At 33.6% G+C, this 12088-nt stretch overlaps 1 protein-coding gene across 1 annotated transcript in view; it reads right to left on the bottom strand.

Moving 5' to 3' along the window:
• LOC149775771 (citron Rho-interacting kinase-like) overlaps window positions 1-12088 on the bottom strand; it is a 173253-nt gene that overhangs the window by 126797 nt on the left and 34368 nt on the right. Inside the window, exons 5-8 of the mRNA XM_089944415.1 lie at window positions 9719-9814; window positions 9332-9425; window positions 5730-5942; window positions 1046-1199 (exon numbers count right to left, since the gene is read on the bottom strand). Of these exons, the coding sequence (XP_089800541.1) occupies window positions 1046-1199; window positions 5730-5942; window positions 9332-9425; window positions 9719-9814 (557 nt within the window). The remainder of the gene's footprint in view (window positions 1-1045; window positions 1200-5729; window positions 5943-9331; window positions 9426-9718; window positions 9815-12088) is intronic.

A 12088-nucleotide genomic window follows, 5' to 3' on the forward strand; every position in this document is an offset into this window, starting at 1 on the left:
CCTGATCTTGAAAATTTGTCCAACTGCGCTAAATGTACCCTGGTCAGCACCCCTGTCATTTCAAATCCTAGATGGAACACTGTTATGTATATTTAATTTAATTGTTTGTCAGGTTTTTTTAAATTTGTTTTATTTCATTGTAATGTAACATTGTATGCTGGACATGACCTTGTCCAAAACTGAGCTCATCTCTGCTTGACATGACTGACTTTTTTATGTCATTTTATGTAAACAACTAATACATAGCTAAATTATTCTCTATTTGTATGGGCTTAATAACAGGATCTTTTTGAATAGAAGAAGTATATATGTTTATTTGGGTCTATGTTTGGACTTTCCTAGGTGAATTTTACAGGTTAAGATTTTGATTTTGTAAGCATCGGAATCATTGAGGAAGGTTATTTTCCATTAGGTAATTTTGACCCGAGGTCAAGTAGAGAATCTTGTAATTGTGAGGACATGGTCATTCGTGCTTTAACATCTAGCACTTTTTTCAAGCTGTATTATGTTGTGACCAGTTTGAGCTGAATTTTCTTTTCTTCAAATAATTGAATTCAAGTGATTATTTTCTCTGGAAATACAAAAGTGTTGTAACAAAATTCTTGGACAAAGACATTCACTGGAATTTATACTGAATTCAAACCTGGAATTATATTACTGTGATTCAACAAGACTGCTGACACATCAACACTCTATAAGCTATAACAGACACATCACCAACTTCAGTTTTTGGATTTCTTCAGGACTTGTACTGAGTTTTATTCAGGACTTTAAATTACATGGACTTGTGTCTATAATTCTTGGATTATTTTGGGATTTAATTCACAATACCGTAAGTTCTTATTTCTCATTTCCACTTTGTATTCTAGGAAAATAAATTATTTGTTAAATTTTACAAACCTTGTTGTCTTTCACTTTTTGTTACTTATTTTAAGAGCATAGACTTGTAACATTGGGTGTATGTGTGCACGTGCATGCATGCATGCACATGCGTAGTTATGTATGTACATTTTGAACTATGGTAACACAAATAGCAATATTATACCATTCTGTATGCTGTCCCATTTGAATGATTTGAAGAATGGATGTTTCTTGATCCCACTGTAGTCCAAACGGTCTTCTTTATCTGTGAGTAACTTCTTTATCAAGTCAACAGCTTCAGGACTGGCAGTAACATCGGTTGGAAACTTAAGGCAATTCTGTGCAAATAACAAGGTTTGAATTATTTACAGGTCCAGGTTTTCTATTTAAATTCTAAATAAAAGTTTGAGCAAGCATATATGTGACTTTTTTTTCAGCTGTTTATATTTCTGGCACTGTTTCTCAGCAAAACTTTACTCAACAAGTTAAACGACACCTACTTTGTCTTTGAACTTTAATGCAGGTGTAAAAGTAGTATCAGAGTGGGCGTTCAAGTCTAACATTTTCAACATCCGATAGGACTATACTGAGGTGGCATTCAAGTCTACCATTTTCAACACCAGATAGGACTATACTGAGGTTGAATTGGTCATACTGTTAGGGTGGGTGTTCAAGTGTAACATTTTCAACACCAGACAGGACTATACTGAGGTTGAATAGGTCATAGTGTCAGAATTAAAGTGGGAGTTCCAATAGGCAACTGCTTCTCTATCCCAAGAATAAGACATCCAAAGTTTGGTCCAGTATCTGAACCAAAGTCATTGTGTGGAAACCACTTTTCTTCTTTCAGTCACAGTGACTTTGACCTTTTCACCCACAGGATTCTTCCTTACCCCAAGTGCAGGACATCCACAAAGTAACTAGATATGGTGGAGAACTCAAGCTATTGTGTAAAAACCACTTTTCTTTCAATCACAGTGACTGTGTCCTTTAAACCTTTTATCTCAAAATTAATGGGGTTGATCCTTACCCAGTTAGCAAGTCATTCACAAGTTTGGTAACTGTAGATGGTGGACGAGTTATTGTGTGAAAACAAAATTGGCTGCAGACAAGCTAACTGACATTTCAACAACATAATATGCCCTGCCACATGGCAGGTGTCTAAAAATTCTTGGGGATAGTATGGCTTTAAAAAATAAGGCACTGTATTTTATTGCTTTATCTAATTTGATTTTGATCAACATACTTACATAACTACACAAGTGAGACTAACACACAAATTAGTATATAAAACTGCAATTATACCAAACTTTGAATCATAGCAGGTAAGTCAAATTAGGAGGAGCAAACAACTGGAGTTAGTTAAAAAAAAGTTAGCAATCAATAAAAGAAGAAATTCAATATTCTGGCATTGGTCATTTAAAAATGGATCCCATTTCATGAAGAATTATAGAGAATTACAATGAACAAAACAAAATTTAATGAAATTTGCCCTCTTATGGTGTCCCATTTGCTGTATTTTGAAACTCAAGGAAGCATGGTAGGATCTTTTCCCATCCAAATGTGTGTATTTTCCAAAGTGGTTGAAAAATATGTATTAAGATGAATTAGACTGTCTTGGATATTTAGATAGAAACTACTAGCTGAAAGTGCATCACAAAAGGCTTCAATCTCTACCATTTACAAGCCAGCACCTCAAATAAACAGGGTACACACATCACAAAAGGCTTCAATCTCTACCATTTACAAGCCAGCACCTCAAATAAACAGGGTACACACTTTTTGAACAAAAAATTCCAGGTCATTTCCAAGATAAAATAAATTTTTCAAGGTTTACTAATACCCATTTCTGAAAGGAATTTTAAAAATAAAAACCAATTTGGCCAAGAAAATATGCATTTTTAAAACCAAAAGCTGTTTCTGTTTTGAATCATTCCCATAACATTTAAACTAGGCATATGATCATGCAATAAAATAGAGGTTGTATTACCAGAAACATGTGGAACTATTGAAATTCAAAAATATTTATCTATCTCATTTTAATTTAGAGAAAAAAAATGTTAACTTTACTCTGCCTAACTGCATATGTTCATAATGAGAAAGTTATTTTAATGAAGGGGTAATGTTAAATATTGACAAAAAAACCTTTATGCAAAAATAACAACTGAATTTTCATCTAAAACTCACCTATACAGGTTTCAGGCAAAATATTTTTCAATGCAACAAGTGAGTTGTGAGACATACTCATCCATGTTAATACTTTAGTCAACAAGGCAGACATATCACAACACTATTTGCACCCAATGCAAGCATGATACTAGATGGGTTTTGAACCTGCTGTCTGTTCTACGAAACATAATATTTTCATGTTCTGAACACATTTTATTATCAAATGTTTGCCGAGTGCTTGTGGAAGTTGACATCCTTTTGGTAAGTTTTGGACTGACAATTAGACAAAATAGACAAAAGTAATCAATAATTGATGCACACTGTTGATCTTCAGGGTGTGTAAGGGTATAAAATATACGCATGTGTGAATCTGTACTGACTCAGCCTAATGATAAGTAAGTCTTCCTTAGCACAAACAACTTTTTAAGTGATCATGCCAAACGGATGAGTGGTTTTCCTCAACTCTGCTTATGCCTGGTTGGTGCCCTGACATCTACTTTCACTGTAATCCGACAGTAATCTATATATTGAATGCAGTCATCCTTAAGAATATGCAGAACATGGAGTTCTGCATAGAAAATTACCCCAACAGTTGGTAGAGTTCATAATATTTAACAAGCTCTAATAGAAACAAAAATCGCTGCAAAGGAGCATAGGGGCTGTTGAAGGTTACTATTGATGATAATGCTTAACACCATTTTCCCAGTGTGAATAACCAAAATTTAAGAAAAGATTTATCACGATACATTTTCATTAAATATACATACAAAAACAAGAACTGGGGAATATAAGCTTTCTTTAAAATATATTTGTAACATTTACTAACATTTTAAACATGTTAGTACATTATGATTCTAGAATGGTGTTCTTATTTTCCACATAATAATAGATACTAATATGAAGCATAATAAGGGTTAACCAGTCTACTTGACAATTTGACTCACCTGAAAACTTAGACTGACTATACAAAATTTAATAAATTTAATTCACAGTTCAATTATGCTTTTATTTCTGTAATCAAGTGGCAATTAAGAATTCCATAGTTAAACCATATTTTGGAAATAATGGGCATTCAAAGACCTTGACTCTTTTAAATGATACAAAAGTGCTGGTAATTAAGCTAATTAAGGCTGCATCAAGAAAAAGGTGCCTGTAAACTCAGGCTGAAATTCAACGTTTCATCAACAAGAAGATACCTAATGACATTGTCTCAAATCAAATATTCCTTAGTAAAGTTAAGTAGTGGATGTAAAGTTATAATGATGGGCAATCAGAGGCCATAACTCTTTTGATAGTGTAGAATACCTGAAATTAAATTCATGTAAGGCCTTATTAGTATAAAACTGCATGCCAAATCGGGTCAAAGTTCAACAAAGCATAGTAAAATTATGCAGCAGAAACCAAAACCAGGATAACAGAATCAGGGACATAAACTTCTTTACAAAATATTCTGGAACGTATGAAATCAAATTCATTCAAGGTTTTATTAATCTGAAGCCACATGAAAAATCAGTTTAAATTCAGCAAATGTTGGCGAAGTCATCTAGCAGAAACCAAAGATAGGTGGATGAGCAATCATTGGAAAATAACTCTTTTAAATGTAATCGACCAGAGACATTTATTTTGTAAACAACATAATACATAGCTAATATTTCTCTATCATTGTGGATTAAATATTCAGATCATTATTGATAGTAAACATGTTTACTTCAATTTGAGTTAAAGATACAGTCCTGATTCTGACTGTAGAAACCTCCAGGATGGAAATTTCCTATTAAGTTGACAGTAAATTTAGAAAATGGTAATTGCAACCCAAGTCAAGTTGAGGGGTATATCACCTTGTTCACAGTTGGATTAATCATTCTTGATTTAATATCTGAAGCAAAATCAGTTTTAATGTTGTGTTTAGTTTTAAATTTGGCATTCAGTTTTTAATTTGGTTGGATTTATTTACTTATTTAAATTATTATTCACTGGAATTACAAAATGCTCAATAATATTCTTGGAATATAACTTTATTTTGGAATTATAGTGAATATAGACCTGGACATTTGGGATTCAGACATGATTTTGGTATTCCACAAAAAAAAGCTGAAAATATTTTAAAGGGGGTTTAGGGGTCCTCCTCCAACGGGGTCTTGTGGGGCAGCACCCCTGATCCAGGGTAAAAAAACGCATTTTACACTCCTAAAAAACTGCTCCTGGTGCAACTTATGATCATAAAATAAACCAAAATAATCATCTTAAAAACTAATAAACTTACCAAAAATGTTCAACTTGACTTCAATAATTTCACAATATTTAGTCACATAACTGTCAAAATTTAGCCTAAAAAGATGAAACCGCTTAAGTGGCATATCAACATGTAATAAGCAATTCAAATAATAAATTGCAGCCAATTATGAGCAAGGGTTGCAAAGATATGATGGTAAAAAGAAGTATGAAGGGAAAGACACATGGAGACAAAAAAGATGACTACTACAGGGATCCCACAACTTAATATGGGGTCCTTGGACTACAGCATAAAATGAATATTCCCAACCCACCCTCCCAATATGGAAAACTGCTAAATACAGGACCTGGCATAAATGGTGGCTTAAGTTGCAGATGAAATCTCACTTCATAATTCATGATGCTGGCATATATGCTGACCACTCACCTTATAATTCATGATGCTGGCATCTATGCTGACCACTCACCTTATAATTCATGATGTTGGCATATGTGCTGACCATGGAGCCTCCCTCATCTGTGAAGGGCAGTTTTCCATATAGCATCTCATACATACAGATCCCTAGCGACCACCAATCCACCTCCACACCATAGTTTGCCTTTATTTGGTGGTTATTCATGGATGTCAGTAGCTCAGGGGACACATAATCTGGAGTTCCAACTGGCATTCGTGATGATACCTGTGAAGATCATGAATTTAATAAAATATCAGTCCTTTATGTGCACATACAGATTGCAAATATGTGAGAGTATTACAGGATGATATATCCCACACAATTGCACTAAGTGACACTTTAGATGATGATGTGAGATAATTCTAACAATATTTTGGGTTCCCCATCCTTAGAATTTTGAAAAAAATTTAAATAGAAAAGCAAGTATTTTCATAAAAAAATTTGTAAAAAAAATCTGTATGGTTTCAATCTTCTTATAATTCATAACCCGTATCTTATACCTCATCAATTAAAATATTTCTAGCAATTTATTTTTACATGTCCCTTTATAGCATGTAAAAATTCATATTTCTAGGTATTCTTTATAGTGTACACCATAATTAGTTACATTAGTTCCTATTTAGTATAGTGTCAACCAAAATTATTTATATTAGTTCTTCTTTTTATGTTCTGTTTTTTTAATACATCAATTAGTATGTTGTAAATAAAACTTGTAATGTTCTATCAAAACAATTTTTAAAAAATTGTTTACTATAGATAAATTTTGGAATATATTTGGTCTCATTACAGCTTCTTTCATATCTGCCATCTTTTGGACATTATTTATTTTCTAATTAGAAAAATAATCATGTAAATTAGTAAAGCTTCACACCCACCCATAAATTATGACCCTTGGATAGGATTTCCCCCTCCCACACATTATTAATATTCTATGCCTCTCCTGAATATGTCTTTGTATAACTTTTCTTACAGCTATATTAATTACGAATTTATCAAGTCACTGCTACGTGTGTCAACAGATTTCAAAATAAAAAGTATGTAACATAAAGTAGTGAAATACCAAAGAAAAATTATTAACAAGTGGGGTTCATACAGGTTTGGAAGTAGAAAGTTCTGTAACGCTAAATGACTTTTCAGGGTGCATGTAATTATTTAACAGGACTAACTTAGTATAGAACAGGAGATGGTAAAATGTTTTTTTCCTCATTTACTTTTAAACGAACAAATTACATATCAATTATGTACCTGTTTCCTTGCTTATAATGAAAGTAAAACATTAGTTTTCTGTTTCGCTCAATGCAGAAAATCAGCCTGCCTGCAACTGTATCAGAATATTATGGATGTGACATTCAGGGCCTTATTATCCAACAGGCACGGTACCAGGCACTGTGCCTAGGGCCTATGAAACCATGCTGCTGAAAAGTGTAATCACAAACAGGAAGAGACATGTCAGTGTCAATTGTTTATTACAGAACTGCCTTAGGCCTACAAGGACCTTAATCTGGTGATGCTGACATTTGACCTTTCTCTAAAAATTCAAGGACTTTGAAGCACTTTTAGTTACCATGTTAATTATCATGCACTTTCAAGGACTCAATTCATTTTGTAATCATAAAATTCACACACTTACAGCCTTTTTAATATGATTTATGAAGAAGTCTGATTAATGTCAAGAAAAGATGAAGTGACTTTCCTTAACAACTTAATTCCTAAGGAAACAACATGGATTCATCATTTTTACCACATTAGTATTAATTATGCAGTGCAGTACAACTATTATATATACTTGCTGACTATGTCCCCTAACTTTGCCTCTAATGAGATTATTAACACTGCTTGAATTTAAAATATATTTCAATTCAGCCAAGGACAAATGAAGAAAACTATCTGATCCACAATACTCAACATTTGCAGTACAGGTATGGTAATCATCATATTCCACTGAAATGAGGTATTTTGAACATCTTTAGAACAACAAGTTACCAGTCATTATGTATATGTATTTCCTGTCACAGCACAGAACAATATGCTACACAATGATGTGAAATGAAATGAGTTTGCTAATATAAGCATTCAAAGAACAAGACTTTCAAGGTTTGTAAGCATTATTTATTTCTTTAATAAAGCTAGTACCAGTAAACTATTTAGTTACAAATCAATGTGCAATGGATTTAAAATTTCACAAGGAGTGAATGTGACACATGTAGGCAACCATAGTGCCTTCTTCCTTCCATCAGACTGATCTGGTAAAAACTTTTCTTTTATTTCTTGTATAAAAGTTGCAATCATGATTGAAAATGAGAAAAATGGGTGTGTTACACACAGCTAAATATGCATGTACAAATACCACTGTTTTTTTATGATACATCAAATTAGTGGTGCTGCTCTTTTTCTTGATAAAAATAGTGTTGAAATCATTCATGAATGAAATTAATTTGGTAACTTTAGCTACATTATGACAGGCTCATGTGAAACTTCACTAAGTTACAGCAATGGACTTCATTTTAAATACTGAGATGAATGATGAACAATAACATCATTATTGTGGTTTTTCACTTGCATCCTGTTCTAATATTCATTTGAATTCTGAGACCAAACTATTATTTCTTTATGGTAGTATCATTTTCCATTTTGAATAATTCCTTTCCTGTGTTTGGTTTTCTAGCCATTGGTGGCATTAGGCACCAAATACTTCAACATTTTTATGCTCAGAACTGGAAGTAGCATTTGTCATCTGACATCACATAGATGCAGAAGAATCTTTATTTGGAGTTACAAGCATCTAGTGAATGCAGATTAAACAAAAGATATTTATTTACTCATATCACCCAAATCTGAGTAGTCATCAGCAATTTCATGTTATTTATTCTTCACTTAGTTTTAAATCTTTCTTTTAGTATCATAAAAAGATAAAATTTGTAGAATAAATATACTCTACATGCAAAAATATCCAATTAGCAAGGCAAACTAGCTACTCACTTTTCACTCCAGTCTGCCATGAAATTGGTTGGTACCAGACTAACAGCAATTTCACACAATGACTGTCATTAATGTCCAAGCAGATCTAAGCAGCCAATGCGTTTCGCTTAAAATCTTTCAAAGAACAAACAGAAGAGACTGAGATCTGCCATTGCACCATGTAATGACAGATCTGAGACAATTATGTTTGTATTTGGGTGTACAGAACATACTGCACTATGCAATGACAGTTCTGCAACTGCACTATGCAACAACAGATCTGGCAAAATGACTTTTGCATTTGGATGCATTTGGGTGCATATTGTATATTGTATACACAAACATATATATGACAAGTCACAATTAGACTTCTCTATTGTCCAACACAAAATCGAAGCTTATTAAAACTTTATTTGGAATATATATTTTAAAAAATCATTTATTTATTCATTCATTCATTAAATTACTGAATCAATTAAGGACAAAAAGTCTAATGTTGATGCAGACATAATTAGCATTTGCTCCTCTATAATGCATGCCCATATGTAACATTTTAGATCTGATCTAGCGACACATCATGCAGTGGTAGATCTGGGTCTATGATGCTTACAGATGGATGTGTACTACACACCACTAAACTAATTATTCATACTTACCAAATGATCTGATGACAGTTTTGCAGCAGACCCAAAGTCCGCTAACTTGATATGCCCTTGGTAATCGAGTAAAATATTCTCTGGTTTGATGTCCCTGAAAGAATTAGAGACACTTACAATTTAAAAATAAGGTTTACAACAAATAATAATTGTTTTTCCTTAGTTTATCTCCTAAATAAAAAATGCATGGTTAATAAAAAAGTAATGCAAAAAATGTTGGGAACAACTGATGATGACAACATTGAAAAGAAAACAATGACAATGACAAGAAAACATTTTGAATTAGCAAACCAATACTTTCATTGTGGCCAATTGGTCAATTATATACAGTTATGTGATTACTTTACTCACACCAGAAAACAACATATACAAAAAAGAAATACTCACCTATGTACATATCCCATAAGGTGCAGAGAATTTATACCAAGAGTCATCTCCCCTAGGTAAAATCGAGCCATGTCCTCCTCCAAACTGTCATCATGTCTGTAAGCCAAAAGAAGAGCAACATAAATATCCTAAAGAATAAGGGGCAGAATGTTCCAGTGATTGGAATTATGCTCTACAGTATAGGCTTTCAATTTTTGGTCCTGGTTTGTGCATGCGTTGGAGTGACCCCAATTCAATTTCAATATCCAACACTTTTTATGGGAATATTTTTCCTCCTCAGGCTAAGTATACAGTTGCTTACACATTATTTTAAATTGAATGTAAAAGGTTATTCCTAGTGAATACTGCTGTAATGTTGATATTGCTAGTGTCTAAAACCATTAGTGTGGAGTTTTTAACCACTTACATCCCATAGTGTCTTAAACCATTAATGTATATTTTTCACCAACTTACATCCAATAGTGTTTAAAACCATTTAAAACCATTAATGTGCAGTTTTTGCCCACCTACATCCCATAGTGTCTACAACCATTAGTGTGGAGTTTTTACCCACCTATATCCCATAGTGTCTACAACCATTAGTGTGGAGTTTTTACCCACCTACATCCCATAGTGTCTACAACCATTAGTGTGGAGTTTTTACCCACCTACATCCCATAATGTCTACAACCATTAGTGTGGCATTTTTACCCACCTACATCCCATAGTGTCTACAACCATTAGTGTGGAGTTTTTACCCACCTACATCCCATAGTGTCTACAACCATTAGTGTGGAGTTTTTACCCACCTACATCCCATAGTGTCTACAACCATTAGTGTGGCATTTTTACCCACCTACATCCCATAGTGTCTACAACCATTAGTGTGTAGTTTTTACCCACCTACATCCCATAGTTTCTACAACCATTAGTGTGGCATTTTTACCCACCTACATCCCATAGTGTCTACAACCATTAGTGTGGAGTTTTTACCCACCTACATCCCATAGTGTCTACAACCATTAGTGTGGAGTTTTTACCCACCTACATCCCATAGTGTCTACAACCATTAGTATGGAGTTTTTAACCACTTACATCCAATAGTGTCGAGTTTTTACCCACTTACATCTCAATGACTTTAACACATCACAAATGTAAAAACATCACATCATACACATGTGCACATTTAGCACCATAAAATTTGATGGAGCTTGTCAACACAATACACCTCCTGCTGTTAATATAGTATTATTGTACTACTCGTATCTTTAGGTTGTGGTTTCATAGGTTGTAATTTTTCAACACATGATAGGCTACAGATGGCGGCAAGTATGTGGAAGATTCACTGACCAGAGGTCTCACTAGAATTTAAATCAAGGAGTCCAGGACTCCTATTTTGGAAAATATGAGTCTCATCAGAAAAGGGTGCAGTCCCCTTCCACAAGCATGTTGGGTATAATTGAAGTGGCTAAATGTCCATTATAATGCCAGGAATAAAGAGACACAAAACCGTGTCAGTTTTATTTATTTGTAATCATTGGTAATTTTTAAAATATTTATGTATTCAAATTGATATCATGTAAGAATATCATGTTATTGATTATAACTACAATGTAGTTCACTTCATCGCTTTCTCATTTTGCAAAATTATCTGACACTTGGTTTTGGGTCATATTACACCACACTGGGTCCCTCTTCTTTCACTTGCATAAATGGATAGTTCTGATTTTGAAATATAAGCTCTGCCTACTTAGTTACTGTTGCTAGGCTCACAAGTTATCACAAAAATGGATTCATTGGATGATATTTTGACAATATTTCTGAAACATTTTAACATGGCTGCAAGATTCTTTTAAATCGTGCATTAAAAAGCTTGAATTACTATACAAAATGATATATTGATGAAATTAGCATTTTTGATAGTGAAAAGCAGGTCAAAGTTACTTCATGTTCCTGGCAGTCTATGAGGAAGAACTAACATCCTGACAAACCTCAAGACATTTTGCTAGAATAGGACAAAATAACAAAATCTTTCTGTTCTTGCAAAGTTATGCATACTTATTAATAATCAGATTTTCTAGTGTGGTTTCATTCATTTTTACAAGTTTTGTCTAAGTGGCTGAGTGGTCTAAAGCACTTTCCGTTACAGATCACTGCCATCTCACCTCTATCTGCGTGGGTTCGAGTCTCGGATTCAGCCAATGTGGGTATGTGAGAAATCTTGCCAGTAGCTTCTCGTGGGTCGGTGGTTCTTTCTGGGGTTTTCCCCGGGTTCTTCCTCCACCATTAATACTGGCTGCCATGTATAGCCTATCGTGTGCTGAAAAATGGTATTAAACCCTACAACAACAACAAGTTTTAAAATATGGCTTTTTTTGTCCATTTGCACCC

Source organism: Sinohyriopsis cumingii, chromosome 19 (assembly GCF_028554795.1).
Source record: "Sinohyriopsis cumingii isolate HCF-2022 chromosome 19, ASM2855479v2, whole genome shotgun sequence".
Classification (NCBI taxonomy): Eukaryota; Metazoa; Mollusca; class Bivalvia; order Unionida; family Unionidae; genus Sinohyriopsis; species Sinohyriopsis cumingii.